The 19,922-nt window shown below is 32.4% G+C and overlaps 2 protein-coding genes across 2 annotated transcripts; both read right to left on the minus strand.

Moving 5' to 3' along the window:
- Positions 1 to 1,337: 1,337 nt before the first annotated feature.
- On the minus strand, positions 1,338 to 2,645 carry LOC133288939 (oil body-associated protein 2A-like). Its single transcript, XM_061486781.1, has 4 exons — positions 2,363 to 2,645; positions 2,179 to 2,261; positions 1,964 to 2,078; positions 1,338 to 1,594 (listed from the first exon to the last, which is right to left on the minus strand). Exons 1-4 carry the CDS (start codon positions 2,643 to 2,645, stop codon positions 1,338 to 1,340), a joined length of 738 nt encoding a protein of 245 aa, XP_061342765.1.
- A 9,371-nt stretch (positions 2,646 to 12,016) lies between these two features.
- LOC133288869 (protein NRT1/ PTR FAMILY 4.5-like) lies at positions 12,017 to 19,466 on the minus strand. The gene is made up of 6 exons (XM_061486691.1): positions 19,437 to 19,466; positions 18,945 to 19,077; positions 17,802 to 18,019; positions 13,801 to 14,244; positions 13,097 to 13,224; positions 12,017 to 12,884 (listed from the first exon to the last, which is right to left on the minus strand). Exons 1-6 carry the CDS (start codon positions 19,464 to 19,466, stop codon positions 12,017 to 12,019), a joined length of 1,821 nt encoding a protein of 606 aa, XP_061342675.1.
- Positions 19,467 to 19,922: the final 456 nt, after the last annotated feature.

Raw genomic sequence — 19,922 nt, forward strand, 5'->3', positions numbered from 1 at the left:
TCTTTCGTTCCGGGCAACCGAAAAGTAGATACATCTTGTCAGTATAGGTAGTACCAATTAATTCTTATAAGTCATCCCAAACTGTGCAGTCTCATACCTGCACAGACTTTGGAATCCTTCTCTTTCGGGTGTTGATCCTATTCATTCGTTCATATAACCCCACTATAGAAGCCTATTAGGAGCCGCTCCTTGTCCATGCCCTTTCGCACCAGTGATCACTCCCTATCATCGTCAGCGCTCGGGATGTTACACATCGACACCCTAACACTTTTCGACACTCCAATACTCGTTGCAAAGACTCAAGAAAGGTTCAAATGTTACATTGCGTTGCATTTTGAGTTCCAACTATTAAATTCGTTATATTACAATAAATATACACTACATAAATTAAAAATATTTTATAATATTAAAACGTGTCCTAACGTTAACATTTTTTAGAATTAACGTGTCAAAGTATCGTATCCCATGTCAGTCGTAGCAAAACCTTTGCCATTTTGGTAGTTACCCCTTTACACTTAAATGCAAAACTACTTGTTGTAATTTTTTTAAAGGATTTGCATTCATCATGTAACATGACACAAATTTTTTTTCTACACACACAACATTTTGTGAGACCCACATTTTTTAAAGCAAAATAAAATAAAAACTAAGACACAAAAACGAATTTATATAACATGAGAGAATCACTTTTTCTATGAAGTAACTCTTATAACACCCCTTTTTTTTTTTTTTTAATCTACAAAAGAAGAGCTGAGTCAGCTGACAATAGCAACTTTCAAACAAAGTCTGTGTTTTTTTACTTTTCAAAAAACAAAGTGTTATACCGGTCTACTTTCCATATTTCCCTGTTAAAAAATAATAAATAAATAATGTGATACATTTTAATTAAACATTCCTACATATGCTAAATCGGTAAGACTTGACTTATTTGTAACATACTGATGTAAAATGGGCCCATGCAGAACATATCTCTCTCCTGTGTTTTGGTAAATAATTATTAAAATAACAATATTTTAAAAAAAAATTTGCCCAAATTCTCGTTGAGAATATGTTGATGAATGGATTAAATTTAAAGCATGAATTAAAATGATTTGAAATCCGGAATGAAACTGACTACTTGATTATTGGGAATCCCATGTCTAGTGTGGATTAAAGTCTAATCAAGCTGAAAAGCATACATGTCACTATTTCAAGTACTTAAATATAACCTATTGACATATATATATAAGGCCACACGGCCATACATTTCAGATATTTTTATCCCCAAAATGTATAACTGCATGCATATAGTTGTGATTTATTCACTCAAGACCACACAAATTAACAGCTACGTACGTTCAAGGAAAAGGTGCCCTCAATTTCATTTCAGTCTCCTCAAAGTCAATAGCAAATCCATTGCCATGATGTTTCCAATAGTCTGCCATAGGGTTAATCATCTCTGGCTCAAGAATCTCCAACCTTGAGCTTGCCAAACTCTCTGAGGAAATATTGTACTTGGCATCCCTCTCATGCAGTAACTCTGGCCTCACCAGCCCAGGGCTCACTGCTTGCGGAGACATCATCAGGGCTGGTGCACCCATTGGAAGCCTATCCCCTGCATTTGCAATTTTAACAATTAACTTCCCACATTACAAATACAATGCATGCGAAGGTTAACCTTACTCAAATTCACCCTTAAAATAAAAATAAAATAAAATAAAATTAAGGCTACTCAAACAGTATCTAAGATCACAGCACAACCACATTGCATGGTTTTCAGATTCTCAATTTGAAGGGACGTTTTTTTAATAATGCCACGGGTTTACCTCTGAATATTGTGCTCTTTTAATAGCATTACTAATAAATTTTATTAAATTGAGTCACACTTAGTTCTAGATGCCTTTGACAGTTGTAACTCGAGATATTGTGCAAATACTAATCATTTTTTCTGTGAAAAATTGAAAACAGAAACAGATTTCTATACCTCTGTCAACCTGCCATGTACACCAGAATTTGCCATAAGTTTTGGCAAGGTTTTCAAGCTCTGGCATCCCAATCATCTCTGGAACTCTGGGATTCACCCAGAGACCTGATTTGATCTGCATATCCGAATTAGTCTTCAACAATCTTCTATGATCAAAATTAATTCAAAAAAAAATGCAAGCAACGAAACCAAGTAAGTTCTGGTGGCCCAAAAACCTCATAAGCATGAGAGTGCCAAAGCTTCTGCTCCTCCGGAGGCAGAGTTTCAAAGATTTTATCAGACACGATGTACTCCACACCTATCACACGCAGAACCAAATTAAAAAAAAAAAAAAAAGATTGAGTTTTTTTTGAAAGTTGGAACACAAAAAGAGAGACAAGAACATGGGAAGTGTATTACCGATGAGATGAGCATTGGAGTCATCGGAATCGTAGACAGCGCACTGGAGGAAATCTTGGTTGAGGCGGGTGCAGTAGTGATGAGTCTCAATCTGGCGAGACATGTCGTGGCTGTACATGGCGAAGGTGCACACGTGCTGCTTCATCTGCTTTATGGGTTTGAGAGACTGCATCATCATCACACTCTTGTCGATCACGTGCTGCCCAGTGCTCATGGGCTTGCCGGGAATTGGCTCCGGTCCCTTTGCTGGCGTGGGGCCCGGTGACTTGTCGGTGGAAGCCATTGTTGCAAAGTCTGAGTCTCCTGTGACTCTGAGTATGGATGGCACTTCGATCTCTTGGGCTTGGCTTATAAGATGAAGGGAAGACAACGTGGGCTGTGGTTTTGGTTCCACGTAGACATGCAGGATGCTTACGTGGCTGAGTTTAGTGGTACTATTGTGCCATTTGGTAAGAGTAGAAGAAGAGTTTTATTTTATTTTTATCTATCCGAGAATAGACGTGGATTTAAAAACAACGTGCCATTTGGTAAGACATTTATCCAGAAGTAGCTGATAAACAACTCGGCCTGTCGAAGTAAATAGATGTGGATTTATCTATATATCTTCATCAAAATTTTATTAACAAAAACAAAATAGCCAAGTTGGAATAATGTGGTGCCTGATTATATATTCACGTGTTTGGGAGTAATATTTGTGTTCTAATGCATAAACTTTAAGCTCTTCTATTTTATGTGGGAATAATAAAGTCGCATGATTCACTATAGAGGTGTAAATGGGTTAAGGGTACACTTACGAATCAAAAATAAAAGATATGGCTTAGATCTATATCAAGTTTTTATTATCTATCAAGAATCACCAAAAAATATATAAAATATTGTTTATTAATTAAAATTATTTAAATAATTATTTATTTAATTTTAATTAAAATAAATAACATGATACATACTAACTAACTTGTAGGTCAGACTTTATAGAAGTAGGCCTAAAACTTATTTTTTAAACAAATTTTTTTAAGATTCCAGCTTGTTCTATTTTATTAAATAAATTAGGTTAGATCAGATTTGATGTAAGTCAACTCACATGTCCCTAAGAGCCCAACTGATCCTTTTTTGTTTTTGTTTTTTGTTTTGGTAACGGGCAACTCACCCTTTTTTTTTTGGTAAAAGGCAACTCACCTATTTATATACCAATATATGAGCATATGAAAAGTAGTTCTCTAATAAGAAAAAAGTCACATTTGTTTATTAAAGAGTGACTTTTTTTTTTGGTAAGCTGGGTAAAACACACTACACCACAAATTAAATAACTGAAATACGACGAGTTCTACAAATAGAAGCTAAATCTGCATCAAACAGCAGACCAATTCCAAGGGGGGAAATTAAAAACACAAAAATCATCAGAATTAACATTCATAAAAAGAAAATTTGCCAGTCAATCCGCACAACAGTTTCCTTCTCTGAAAGTATGAACCAGATGAACTCTCCAAACCTTTTGAATCCATGTCTGTAATCGAGAAATCAGAGGATTCTCGCGGACTGCATCACCATCACTAGTGAGCAGAGCAATAGCTGATTTAGAGTCACTTTCTACAATAACATTTCTCCATCCATCTTCCCAAGCTAGTTGCAAACCCTTTAAAATACCCCAGAATTCTGCAGTAAGAGAGCATCACAACTACCAATTCTATAAGCATATCCTTTTAACCATTGACCAGCATCATTTCTAATAACACCACCACAAGCTGCTAATCTTTGATTACCCTTAATCGCTCCATCCGTATTAATCTTTATCCAATTGCTTCCAAGAGCCTTCCAACAAATCAAAGTATCCGAATGGGACATGTTATTTTGAGCTAAATTAACCTTATGAAAAGCATCTTGTATATCTCTCACCTTGGCTATCATTGACTGAATCTTGTATTGATAATCACGAACCTGATTTGGATTGTCATGACTCCTTTCATTCCTCCACTTCCATGCAAGCCAGCAAGCCGTAACAAACCATGTACACCAAGGGATATTATCCCTGAAAAAATAATCTGTGACATGTTTAGTTCTATCCAATCCCATAAATTGGCAGAAAAGAAAGAAACCTGCATATTTATTGGTACCAAATCAGACCACAAATTCTTCATATCATTACAATCTCTCAATAAGTGAATACAAGTTTCATTATGCTCCCAACAAATTGGGCAAGAAGCTGAACCCATATTAAACTGGCTAAGGAAATTTTTTTTAGAAATTTTATTGTGAAGCACTTTCCAAATAAACAGCCTAATAACCTGAGGTCCCTTCTAATTCCAAATTTTCTTCCAAATAAGGGCCAAATCCTGCTGCTCAACCGCACCAGATAAAGTGGCATAAATACCCTTAACAGAAACTTTGGTATCACCTTTTAAATTTCAAATCAAGTGGTCCATCCCATCATGAGGATTCGGGGGGAGCATACCTCGGATGTTAAGCAGAACATCATTTGGGAGCCACCTTGAAAGCTTGTTTAGATCCCAAACTCCATTACTGTCTATATAATCAGCCACCTTCATGCCCACTTCATTCCAAGGAATCGGACTTAAGGCTTTATCCATCAGCCTACCTGCATTTTTAACCCAATTATCCTTCCAAAAAAGAATATTATTACCATCACCAATTTCCCAAATCAAATGCTTCTCTAATTTATTCCACACCAAACAAATGAATTTCCACAGCCTTGAATTACTAACCCTGCTTTTAAAAATATATGTTCCCATTCTCTGACCTCCATATTTAGCATACAAAACCTGAATCCAGAGTTCACCATATTGGCTAAAAATAGCCCAGACAATTTTTCCAACAAAGGCCTCATTCATTAAATTAATCTTTTTTAATCTCAACTCACCACTCTCTTTTGGCTTTGTAAGGGTTTCCCAACCAACAAAATGCATCCTCTTTTTATCCTCTATATCCCCCCAAATAAATCTTCTCTGAATTTTTTCAAGCTCATGACATACTGCAACAGGAATCTTATCACATTGCATTTGGAAAAAAGGCATTGAAGCCAGTGTAGACTGAGTGAGAGTAGTTATCCCAGCTTGAGAGAGACACTTAGCCTGCCAACTATACATCTTAGATTGAGCTTTTTCCACAATGCTAGCATAAACCTCCTTAGTGACCCTCCTATGCTTCATCCACACACCAAGATGCTTACCTACATTTCTAACCCATTAAAGAGTAACTTTTACCAATGAAATATGTATCTTTTACCTATGAATTTTTTTATATATATATATGAGAAAAATATTTCTCAAGTTATTTGAGATATATTTATCTCCGATCAGTCCAAAACTACGTCGTTTTGTTTATTTATTTTCTTATATTAATTGAATTACCTTTGAATAATTATGATTCTCATTTCTATCTCTTCCTTTATCACCATCGACTCATCTGTGTACAGTTATGATTTAGTGGTTGGAGATAAAGTCATCTTTAGCAACTTGAGAAACAATAAGCCCTATATATATATATATATAATAATAATAATAATAATAATAAGATCAACTTATATCGGTATAAGAATAATAAGTCTTATACCTAATCATAACAGTTAGGGCTCGTTTGGTGGACATGATAGGATAAGAACGGATAGGATAAGAGAGTTAGATAAGGGTAAGATATGATATGGGGCTGATAAGCCTATATCATGTCCTGTGTTTGATGAACACCTGCTTAGCAATCTGATAAGATTATGTTATCCTATCATGTGTTTGAGGCGAACCAGATATCATCAGGATATAATACAAATAGACTAAAATACCCCTTTTAACATAATGTCATATAATTTATCAAAAACTAATTTTTTAAATTTTTAAATTTATTTATATAATTCTAACAATTATAATTTTAAAATAAATATTTTTAATTAACTTTTTCACTCTCTTCAAGCGAGTATTTCCCTTTCTTCTTCCTTCAGTTCTGTTCCTTTCTTAAGTTTCTTTCTTTTGTTTCTTTTTTAAGTTCCATTGGCCAAATTTAATCACAAGAGGTTGTTGAGAATTCGTTCTCTGCCGACCACCACTTGAAGACTTTTCTTCTTCTGCATTTTTTTCTCCCAAATCTAAGCCGTCATAAATCTGGATTTTTTTTTTCACCTGAATCGCTTAATGGTGAAAACGTTTGTTTCCACTAATCTTATGCGTTTACACGTTGATCCCAACCAATTTGAGAGAAAAAACAATCTCAAGTAAGATTCAGATCCTGTTAGGTAGCGTGGGGATATATTGAGTATTCAATATTGGTATCCTATCCTGTTGAATCCTAACTCTGCTCCCCCATAGGATAAGAAATCATGTATTTGATAGGATATAATGAGACAATAGGATAAGCTAATCATATCCTATTGACCTACCAAACAAGAGATAAAAGTAGGATATGATAAGTTATCTTATCTTATCTTCTTTATCAGGTGCTCCAAACAGGTCCTTAATGTTAATATCTATGCATCTGACGATTATAATTTATTAGATATTTATAATTAATTATTGTATATCTCTTAATAAATTTCAAGTGTTGCATGTAGTCATGTACGAAGATTATTGGTTATGATTGGGTGTAAGTCTTATTATTCTTATACTGATGTATGATCTGTCCAAATATATATAAGGGATAAGTAATTAATTAATGAGCATAATACAATAAAATTGATTACTACAAAGAAAATTTAAATTGTGAAAATTTATTTCTGGGCTTGATGGGATAAATCCTACTCTGACCTATCCTTCCATGTAATAGAAAATTCAAATATACATCGTTCTTTAAAAAATACTTATGGTTGAGTTGATTGACTTTAATTTTGAAAATATAAATTTAATAAGCTCATTTGAATGAATTTACAAGTTTTGTATGATCAAGTTTTTGTAGCCAAAGTGACCTGACATAATAACTACAAGATTATCAAATTGTCTCAGCCCATTTTTTTTTCTTTGGAGGTTACAAGGAATAGAACACAACACCCTACACTACACACACTCTAACACACACACCCCACACCACTAGGGTAACCCTAGTGGTGCATTGTCTCAGCCCATCTAATCCTCTTAGTCAAAGTAAATTAATTTTGATACTATTTGATTTAGTTCATGATTAAGTTAAAAAGGATTGCAATTGCTAATTTAATTTATTTTTTCTAAAAACAAATGGATCATTAGATTGTCATGACAAAAATGATCCTAAATGAAATTCAGGGGATTAGCAAACCGTTATGACTCAGCTAACTTTTTTTTTTACTCAGCTAACCTGTTATTTGATATAAATCATGTTTTGATACTTTACTTTTGAAAATTCAGTAATTGAGAATATAATTTTTATAATTAAATATTGGATTTTTAAAAAAAATTGAATTTTGTTGGATTAGAAAATTTTAGGTCATATATAAGACGCAAAGTTAACATATCATCCCAACTAAATTAACTCCAACTTAGTCTTCATCAAAATTTTATTAACAAAAGCAAAATATATAGTTTTCTTCCAACATTTTGATCTAATGCAAAGTTAGGTTGCTTGCTTTATAATGGTTTTTGTGATATTTTTATTGGTTATAATGGTATTTGATGAATACATTGGTTTAGATTATATTGAAAAATGCTAAGATACCAAATAATGGCAGCTAAATTGGCGCATAGGAGGTGAGTAGGTAGGGCCGTGGGGAGAGAGAACATGTGTTCAATCTTTCCCAATATCATCTTTGAGAGGGATTTAAAGCCTTAATCTTGGATCCACCCCGAATAAAATTGTCTCTCGTGAACGATACCTGTGATTTATCTAAAAAAAGAAAAACGCTAAGGATAAATTATATTTCTATTTGATTAAACTTCTTTCACAATATTTGACTTGGATTATATTCAGAATTATTTATAATCTTATGGTTGAATATTTAATAAGCAGTGCAATATTTGTGAACGGTTAGTTTTTTTTTTTTGATAACATTAAGGGGCGAAGCCCCAAACAAAAACAAACAAACAACCAGAAACAAAAAATAACTATCCAGGGTCTATATCCCTACAATAGGAGATTCCCTAAAGATCGTAATCAAATAACTGAGCAAGGTGAAACGACATAATTCTATGACTCCAGAATCCAGTATCTTTGTGAAGAGCAGACTTGGCTAACCAATCTGCACAGGAATTAGCTTCTCTTGGCTAACCAATCTTTGTGAACGGTTAGTTTTTTCTTATGTTATATGATAGAAGATTTTTCTCCTACATACCTATTGAAATTTTCACCCTTTTTTTTTTTTATAAATTTGGTGGGTCCCACAATGTGATGTTTGTGTATGAGAAAAATCTTCTTTCATGTAACATGAGAAAAGATTAACCCATTAGGAAATTGACTTACGAGACTGTAATATGCAGATGATTGGTTTTGAGAAAAGTATATATATAGTATATGGGTATAATTCAACAAAATTGATTACCACAAAGAAAATTTAAATTGTGAAAATTTATATATGGACTTGGTGGGATTGAGTTGATTGATTGATTTTGAAAAATACTTGTGGTTGAGTTGATTGATTTTAATTTTGAAAAATATAAATTTAAGAAACTCATTTGAATGAATTTGGAAGTTTTGGATCTTCAAGTTTTTGCAACTAAAATGACCTGAAATAATAACTAAAAGATTAAAAAATTGTCTCAGCCCAGCTAATCCTCTTTGTCAAAGTAAATTAATTTTGATACTATTTGATTTAGTCCATGATTAAGGAAAAAGAATTATAATTGCTAATTTAATTTAATTTTTTCTTAAAAAAACGGATCATTAGATTGTCATGACCAAAATGTTCCTAAATGAAATTCACAAGATTAGCAAGCCCCTACGACTCAACTAACCTGTTATTTGAAATAAATCTTTTTTTGATACTTTACTTTTGAAAAATTAATTTTATTGGATTTCAAAATTTTAGATCATCAACTGAAATAATCTAGGTATAAAACATGAAGTTAACATATCGTGGCAATATAGGTTGGTCGTTGGCTCACCCCGACCCGCCGTCAACCGGTCAAAAAGGGACGAGGCGGGTTGGCCCGTCTTTGAATATGAGTTGAAAAATGAACTCACTCTATTTTATGGTGTGTTGGCGGGTTAACCCACCTATATGCCAATTTAAATAAATAATTAAAATTTAAAAATATATATTTTATGAATTTATAGTATTATTTAATTTTATTTCACACTCCTCTTATTTTTTTCAATCTCAATCTTAAATGGTTGCTAATATTCAATTAAATATTCTTTAGAAACTCATTTATCTCCATATATATAGATAACATTTGTCATAAATAAAATTTTTATTCTTTATTTTTTCTAGGGAGTACTAAGATAAAATATTTTGGATATCACAAAAGCTTAGTGACAAATAGAATACTATTTAATTGTAAAAATTTAATGTTTAAACCTTAAACATATATTGGTTTGAAAACCTTAATCTTCAAACCTCACGGCGGGTTAAACCCGTTTTGATCCACTTTTAGGCGAGATGAGTTGAAAATCTTAACCCAATCAATCCAATTTTGGCGGTTTAACCCACTGGACTCAACTCATATTGCCACCTCTACTCATAACCAAATTAACTCCAACTTAGTCTTCATCAAATGTTATTAACAAAAGCAAAATAGTTTTCTTCCAAATTTTTGTTCTAATGCAAAGTTAGGTGGCTCGATTTGTATAATGGTTTTTATGATACTTTTATTGGTTATGATGATATTTAATGAATATATTTGTTAAGATGATATTTAATGAATATATTTGTTAAGATGATATTTAATAAATATACTGGTTAAGATGATATTGAAAAACGCTAAGAATAAATGATATTTCTATTTGATTAAACTTCTTTCATAATATTTGACTTTGATTTGATTATATTGAGAAATGCTGTGAAAAGATATTGTGAATTTGAGAATTACTTATAATTTTATGGTTGAATATTTAATAAGCACAATATTTGTGAATCGACTTGTAATGTGTGCAAAAGATTGGTTTTTTGAATATATATATATATATATATATATATATATATATATATATATATATATATATCAAAAAAACATTGTGAATATAATCAACCATAAAATTTTATATATTGTTATGGAATATTTCCATATCCTAACCACATATCCAAAAATTTCTTATAGGATAATTGCTCAATTATCCTAACAATATAAAACAGCAAGGCTGCTAAGGATAGAGTCATTATCCCAATAGAGAAGAAGTTGAATCCTACTACAACTGGGAGATCTACACAAGCCCAAGAGGTAACCCTTATAAACAAGAGGTTAAAGACCCCAGGTACACACACTTCTGACCTATTTACTATTGCTGCCAACACTGTGCACACACCCACGTCTTGGCTATAAGCCAATCTGGATACCTATCTCTAGGGTATCATATATATATTGGGAGAGGTTATAGTTACTACCTCTTATTGTTACTACTTGTTACTACTAAATCATAATCGTTGATTTCCGTCAATCTAATGATTATAATTTATTGGAACATACTTATTAATTAATTATTAATTTTCAATATATTATAACCGTTAGATTGACGAAAATCAACAGTTACGATTTAGTAGTAACAAGTAATAACAAAAACAAGTAGTAAGTATAACATTCCTCATATATATATTATGTTTTTAAAATTGGTTTTGAGAGATGGCTTTATTAGAACATTGAATGTTAACAATAGTAGGCATTAGCCTTAGTAGACAATGACTCGTGTATAGACAAAAATCCTATTATTGATTTATTAAGCCTGACATTGTTATAACTCTAATTTCATGAAGAGGGTCTAGCACTGTGATCATACTATATTTACAAGTGAGGAATTTGAGAATGATATGTTATAGTTATGTCTGAGCATACCCTACTTATTTAACTGCGTATATGATTTTAATATAGTGGGCTACATGATAACTTTGTATTATGCCTACTGTTTAGTGAGAGATGCACATCACAAGCACTTCGTGAAAAGAAGAGCATTTTTTATGCTCCGAGACCGCTATTAATTGTGATTCCTTTGTGAAAATGAGAGGATAAAAAGAAAAGAGAGAAAACAACATAAATAAAAGACAAAAAAATTGGTCTTGTGAGAGGGAACGTCGAGTTTTGGGTGCTCCTGAACCTTAAAAAATATTTACCGTGAAAAGATGTAAGGTATTATTGTTTAAATTTTTTTTGATTGTCAGTTTTTTCTATGTAAAGTGAAATGGAAACAACAATGTAATTAAAGAAGCATGTTTCTCATATCATAATAGATATGGTAAGCAATGCATGCGAAGATGAATGTAAAAATGGAAAAAAGGATGAGCCATGAAAAGAAATAAAAATAAAAATAAAGTACACCTAAAAACATTGGGAAGATAAATTACACATACATTCTGAATTTCTTTGAGACTACAACTTTCAAATTATGAAGAAAAGAAAAACATCTTTTATTTTTTCACACAAACCTAGATTAGAATAAGGGGAGGGATACGTTTCCAAATTTTTGCAAATTAGATGATGTACTCCAGGAACTACATAGTGTAACTTATTGTACTTCCAGAAGTATATAACGTAATTTGTAAAAATTTATAAATATTACTCTCCTCCCTTGAAATAATCCATTTTTTCTTCCCTACATTAATTAATCACCACCAGGGGTTGTAGGGCCCTGAGTCCTGTACTTGTATCTCTTTGCAATGAACAAATAGATACAGAAGTTGATCGAGCTTACAATAGCAAGGAACAAGAAGAACAGGTTTAGATGGTTTCTGTTAATATTGTTCCCTGCTAACCAACCCCCACTTTTAGTGATATGCTTGGTGGCACCATTCACGCTCTTTACCACTATGGTACTTAGAAAATACCCAAGTCCCATAGAGCCCCAAAGGAAGGAGGATGATGTAGATTTAAGCCCTTTTGGTAACTCTGAATAGAAAAACTGAAGCAGCCCCACATAGTTAAACATGTCAGCTATGCCAAACGTGAAGTACTGAAAAGCAAGCCAAAATATGCTTATGGGCAATGGATGAGATACTGGCGAAGCATCAAGCATGTTGTTGTCTCTAGCCACTCCTTTCCTTTTTACCTCTATAATTGAAGCCACAACCATGGACATAGAAGAGAGTACTAGACCAACACCTATGCGCTGCAAGTGGGTAACCCCAGTAGGGATACCAGTGATTTTACGCAGAACAGGCACAGCATAGCGATCATAGAGAGGAACAACAGTGATTAAGAACATAATTGGGATGATTGGGAGGGATGCAGGTGGGATGCTAAAATGCTTGTTGAAGCTTTGGTCCATGGTGTAGCCCTGTTGGATTGAAAAGGTTTGGAGCTGAGCTAGGCAAAGTGTCGATACAATTGAGCAGCAGAATATTGGGAAAATGTTAAGAATGATTTTGGCATTTTCTACTTGGGTAACCCGACAAAGTTTCCATGGGTTTGGAACCTCTTGTTTCTCAGATTGTTCATCAGATTTTATTTGGATGGCTGCTTTGTCCAAGAACCTGTGAAAAGGGAACTTCAGTTTAGAACCAATTAAGTATAAATTCGAATGTCAGCAGAGGTGAAACTTTTACTTAAGAAAGATCAAATTAAGACCTTTTACATTAACCTTGTATCACTTTTACTACTGAGTTATGAGTTATGACCAAGTGATATATATATATATATATATATATATATATTATGTGTGTTTTAGACACGAGTGGAATTGAACCTGAAAGTGTCTCTATGAGGTAGAAACTCTATTTCCATTGCAGTCTTCTTGTCGTGTTCAATCTCGTATAGTTCTACTGCATTTTCAGGGAGAGGAAGATGTCTGTTGCGAATTGCGGCCACGTACACCTGGAAATACATGTGCAAAAATTAAAACAGCTAGATCAATGCAATATTGTCCTAAAAAACCTCAACTATTTCAAACTTCATGACATTCAATTCATTTCAAATTCAAAGTGAATCCCTTCCTATTATTCAAGATTAAAAAATAAGGAATCTATGTACCAAAAAATAAAATAAAATAAGGAATCTACATAAGAGTTGTTCCATTATGAGTTCTATGCTTGCCCCATTTCTTTTGTTTTTCCCCTTTACTAAGTCCACGAGGCCTCCTATATAATTTAATAAAAGTTCTTTTCCCTATAAAATTAACAATAAGACATGTTGTGCCATGCCATATTGATAAAACTTGGATTGGTAATCGTCATTTGTATAAGCACTGGAATTTTATTTGAGTAAAAAACTCTACTACTATGTCAAAGATATAGAGCTTCCTATTGTTTTTTTCGGGATAAACCACAGGTATCCTTCACCGGAAACAATCCTGTTCGAGGCGGGTCTAGATTAAAGCTTTAAATTCCTCCTAAAAATAGTAGTGGGGTTTATCTGCAGAATAAACAACCGGGCTTTCAAAGGTGTAAATACCTGTATGATCTCAACATGAACACTTGCTCCTTGAGGAACATGAATTCTGTATAGTGGTAATCCAACAACTAAGATTATGACACCCAAAAATATAGATATGGCGCTTATCCCTAAGCCATAGTCCCATCCTTTGTGGTTCTCTATCCACACAATGATCGTTAAGCTGATTGCACGACCCATGGAAACAGCTACTAAGAGAATGTTAAAGAAACTGGACATTTTCGTTGCTTCTTTAGGGTCTGTTTCATCAAACTGATCAGCACCATGTGATGGTAGGGCAGCTTTGACTCCTGCACTGCCAAAGGCCAACGAGTATAGGCCAATGTAGAGAAAAGCTTCTTGGCCCCTAGTCGGTGTTTTACAATGAGCAGTTGTACCAAAGACGTTGCAAATGGGTGGCTTAAGGGTAGGATAATGTGCTTGTGCTGTAAGTAATGCAAGTCCCTGCAACAAAATTTTGACAACAACCTCATCAATTTGCATTCAATAAGTTCAAACTAGAAAATAAATTTAAGACAAAAGATCAAGGGATCCGATTTAAGTCCTTATTCGTCCAATCACGTGAGCTCAAGCAAAGGAACCCAAATGAACAATCAATGGGCTGACTCAAGAAATCATACCTTAATCAAATATATGACCCATTAAGCATGACCATATAATCAAAATAGTATCAATTCAAAGTCTACCAATTGCAACCAAAACCCCATCTAACTGAAGCAACAATTTTTTTTTTTTTTTTGTTGCTAAGGAACTGAAACAATAAATTTGATTATGATTTGTTGGACAAAATTGAAAAACAATAAACTTGACTCGTTTTGAGAAGTAAAGTTAATGATATGTTTTGAATTTGAAATTATTGGATAATAGTTTAATTGTAAATAATTATCTCTATTATTTTTTATTTTTTCTTGGTAGATATCAATTAGTGCCTGTAACCATAACGAACTTCATTAGTTTTGGGTTTTAGGCTCTACACCCTTTTCAAGAGTTGACTCTCAAGAATCAAACACACTATCTTTTGAGTAACTAAAATCCTAAAATCTTGTTGGAATGCCACTAGACCAATAATTTTTGAATTTTTTATTTTATTTTTAGAACATATGTTTACTTTTCTTATTTTTAAGATTTAAGATTTTAAATTAATTTAGCGCCTAGGCTTTCATCTTTTCTCATTTTGGCAAGAATCTAGTAATGGATTTGTCACTTTGCTGACAAGTTCTTCAGTCTTATATATTTGTTTCCTTTAACTAGGGTTCGATCGTATTTGGAATCCAATTGATCAATATGTTAGGCTTATTTGGGGGCATAGAAGAATAATGTTTACCAACCTTCCAATCAAATACTTAAATATCACAGTTTAACATTTTTAAACATATGTATGGGATGATACTCTAGAAATATTCAAATGTTAAACTCTTGAATTTCTTAGATTTTTATGATCAAATCAATTTTTTAATTGACATCTAAGTTTTCAACGCAAACTACTCGTTAAAATCAAAAGAAACACATGACATTGTACTTATATCCTTAAGTTAAAATTTAAATAATATGAAAGCTATGAAAGCTTATCTTATTTAAATGACGCAAAGGTCAATCCAACGCTCATTGGCGGTTGCATAACCACTATTAGGTTGACTTATTTTGATGTGGAAGACTTACTTTTATAGCTAAGGGGCATAAATCATAGGGAAATATTACTCTCCTTCCACATGAAATATCATCTCTCATTTCGATTTTCGTGCTCCACTTTTTTCTTTTTCTTTTTGTAATGGTGAGACCCACCTATTTTCTCTCCACAACATAAGATATCTATCTTATGTTGAATGAGACTAATAAAACCCTAAATCATAATGATCCCAAGAACTTTAAAATTGTTTTTGTTCTTTTGCATTTTTGTTTTTTAAATTCCAAGGTGTTTTTTTCTAGGCGGCTATGCGTGGGGGGCGCAACAACTCGCCCCGCCAACTTAGTTATATATTTAAATATATATATTTTTATTTTTATTACTTAAAAAAATTATGAGAAAAGTATTTTTCGAGTCACCGGAGATAAAATTATCGACAATGAGCTCAAAACGACGTCGTTTTGAGTTATAAGATTAAAAAATTATAATGATAAAGGCTAATATAATCCTGTAATATATTATAATTACAAAAATACATTGATTTCTCCTCCAAAACGACGTCGTTTGGGCTCACTTGGAGATAATTATCTCCGTTGACCGAAGAAATCTTTTACCCAATAATTAATGGTATAAAATAAGGCTTAAAAAAATATAAAAAGATTAATGGCTAATATTTTATAAAAATAATAAAATCTGAGGGAAAGATGGAATGCATCTTTTTCCATCCTTAGAAAATTCGAAATGTTTTTTTTTTCTCAAATTTTAACACGATTAATTTTTTGGCAAAAAAATTAAAATATTACACTTTTAATAATTAATTACGAATAAGTAGCAGTTTGGAAACTATATTCGAATTTATTGCAGTTATTCACGTTCAAATTAGGCGTGACTATTCACGCCTAAGTTAGGCGTGACTCACTAGGCATTCACGCCTAATTTAGGCGTGAATCATCTGGTGTTGACACGTGGCAAAAAAGTCAACTTACAAACCATAAAACTTTGAAAAGTCATAACTTTTGACTTGGGTATCCGAATGACGTAATTCTTTTTTTGATTCCTCAAAACTTTTTGAGATCTACGCAATGACATATCATTTGATATATTTTATCTCTCACAAACATAATTCAAATTTGCAATAATTGTATTATATAGTGTATTACCAAAAAAATTTAAAAAATTATTATTAATACGAAAAACAAAATAAAGATTTAATTTGTGATTCAAACTCAAAAATTAATTTGAAAAATCTGTATTAATAAAGAAAATAATTAAATAAATATTCTAAACACTTGCTTTTTTAATAAATAATTACGAATAAGTTGCCGTTTTGAACCTAATTACGAATATATTGCACTCATTTACGCCCAATAATGATATTATAGCATTAAATTTAAAATTCAAAATTCAAATAACCTCCAATAAGTTGATTGCATTTTGTATTTAATAGGAGTTGATTGTGTTTTGTATTTAATAGGAGCTGATTGCGTTGTAATTTATGAGTTGGTTACAGATTGTCGCCAATTCAAATAAATTTGCTAGTGGTTATTTGAATTTTGAATTTAATGTTATAGGAGTTGATTGTGTTTTGTATTTAATAGGAGCTGATTACGTTTTGTATTTAATAGAAAATTTGGTGTCGTCTTATTTATAGATAAGTTAATCCACTTTGGTGCCATCTTTATACTATCATTGTTGTAAATATGAATTGTGTTTGTGAGAGATAAAATATATCAAATGAGATGTCATTGCGTAGATCTCGAAAAGTTACGTGGAATCAAAAAAAGAATTACCTCATTCGGATACCCGAGTTAAAAGTTATGGCCTTATAAAGTTTTACGGTTAAACTATTAATTTTTTGTGCCACGTGTCAACACCAGACGAGTCACGCCTAATTTGGGCGTGAATGACTGCAATAAATTTGAATATAGTTTCCAAACTGCCTATTCGTAATTAATTATTAAAAGTGTAATATTTTAATTTTTTGCCCTTAATTTTTTTTTTACAAAAACAATCATACTCTTTTTTTTTTCTTTTTTTTTTCTTTTTTTGCTATGATCTTTGACTCTTGAGGATTAGTTGTTGACAAAAATAAAATAAAAAAGAACCATACGTGTTTGAATTTTATGTCGCACTAAACAAACTTATTTTACCAAAATTTTCTCTTATAAGCACTCACAAACATAACAAAAATGTCTTTTATTGTTTCACTTATGCAATATGGAAATTTACATCGGATCACAACTATGTTTGGTGTAACTCACAAACAAACATGCAGTTGTGGCAGATTTGAGTTTTAAAGTGTTCATCTTTAATAGCTCTAGTTTAATTTTACCAACTTCAAAATATGATATTATAGGAGGGAATTTTGAGAGGTTACCACAAACATGATGCACCCAGAAATTAAACCGGTTTTGTATCTGCCAATCCATGCGTCGGCAAGTACAGCTGCAAATATGGTGAGTAAATAGGTGGCACCCAAGTAATTGGTGAGCATGTTGGCTGCATCTGCTAGATCATAATGCATTATCCCATTGAAGTATGGCACCGAGTTCACAGCTAATGAGAAAGTTGCTAAGTTCTCAAAACCAATCATCGCTGCACCCAAACCCAAATAAAAGTCACCACATTATTGACTACGTACCAAACAATCTGCAAAGAGAATCTTAACCTAAAAAACATTTTGCACTTATGGTATACTAAACTGAACCCCAAAAGAAATATAAAAAAGAAAAGAGAAGTAAACATTTTTTTTTATACAATTCTTGCTTTTAGGTAGTAAAATGATATAATCTACCTTAACTTTGGTTCATCTTTCTTGTCATAGCTAACAAAGAAAATGTCGATAATCTTACTTGTTCAGAGTTATTATCAAAATTGTAAACAACCAACTCACTTAAAAGCTCAAGCTATTAATGAAGGTCCATAAATAGTTTTAAATATTTTATCTCTTTAATACAATCCCTTGTGAAGTTCTCATAAATAGTTTTATATATTTTATCTCTTTTTTTTTTTTGGTTACAATATATTTTATCTCTTTAATACAACCCTTTGTGAAGTTTTTTGGATTTGAAGTGTTGATATTGCATGCACCAATTTTTTTTTTAAATGGAGACAGTATCCAAGGCTCTTGTTAGAGATACATAAAATTATTAAAGATATTTTCACCAAATAGCTGAAGCTTTTGGATTGAATTGGTTCTCTATATGATATAAGAGCCTCAGTGACCAAGTGGCCACGAGTTCGATCATCACCGTCCCTCGCTTTTTCTTGTAAAATTTCTTAGCACTGGTAAGTGAGTCTGTGTAATGTCCACCGTTCAAACCTAGTGGGTTCTCATGTGAAGAAACATATTAGAAATATATAAAACCATTAAAGAGACCTTCACCTAGCACCTTAAGTTTTTGGGTTAAATTGATTCTCTACAACTCTGATCACATGTAAAAAACCATTTCAAATAAAAGCTTAGGCAGGTAAGTGAAAATCGATCAATAGTTCTGTATTATATCTCTCCAACAATTACCTAGTACTAGCCAAGAAGCTTTCATCCCCCCATATTTGTATTTCAGCGCGCTTCTTCCTTTCCAATCCACTTTATTTCCATCAACCAGCTGAAGCTCTGCTTCCACCTTGTTATCAACAACCTCAGAATTTTCCTGCATGGACAAAAATGAAAATAAAATAAAATAAGCAGCAAAGAAGTCTAAAGAAGTGAGGAAGATACATGGTTGTGTGAAAAACTGAGAAAAATAAAAGGACCATGGCTCTGCAGAGCACTTTTGAGTTGCCAATTCAAATGAGAGAACAGAAGTGGCGAAAATACAATAGCAGCAGGGAACAAAGATGTCTGTATATATATACACTCAATTCAGCTAATACAACGTTGATTAATGATGCTTGATATTATATTTTAGACAGGAACCTTCTTAATTTACAACGTAAAAAAATATCTTCTTCTGCATGAAAACAAAGGAATACTAATTAAATGATTTAATTACGCCATCCTTGTTTATACGTAGCCGAATGCAGCAAGGCGATGTGCCATTTGTTAGGCCGGGTAGCTAGCGGGTAGGAGTAGCAGCCGATAAACAATTAGGGTTTTGAAGTCAACAGATATAGATTTATCCATCTTCATATTTATCCACAAAAACGAAAACGCGATCTTAATTCTTAACCAATATTTTTTGTTCTGATGCGTAGACTTTAAGCTCTTCTGTTTTATGTGTGATTAATGCATGCATGCGAGCAAACTTTTAAAATAGAGTTCACCAGAGGATAAGAAAGTAAGATTTGTTTATTAAAGCGTCACGTTCATCGAGGAACTTTGTATTTTATTTTTTATTTTTTATTTTGTTTATAAATAATACTTGAATGGTGTAGGGATTTTTTTAAGGGAAAATAGTTTGTCCTTTTAAATGACATAAATTATATATTTTTATCCTCTTATAACTATGTATTCTTAGGGGTATAAATGGGCTAGACCGGTCTACAGAGGTCTAGG

This window comes from Gastrolobium bilobum, unplaced genomic scaffold (assembly GCF_033153095.1).
Source record: "Gastrolobium bilobum isolate Gb01-03AN ecotype WA unplaced genomic scaffold, APGP_CSIRO_Gbil_v1 utg714, whole genome shotgun sequence".
Classification (NCBI taxonomy): Eukaryota; Viridiplantae; Streptophyta; class Magnoliopsida; order Fabales; family Fabaceae; genus Gastrolobium; species Gastrolobium bilobum.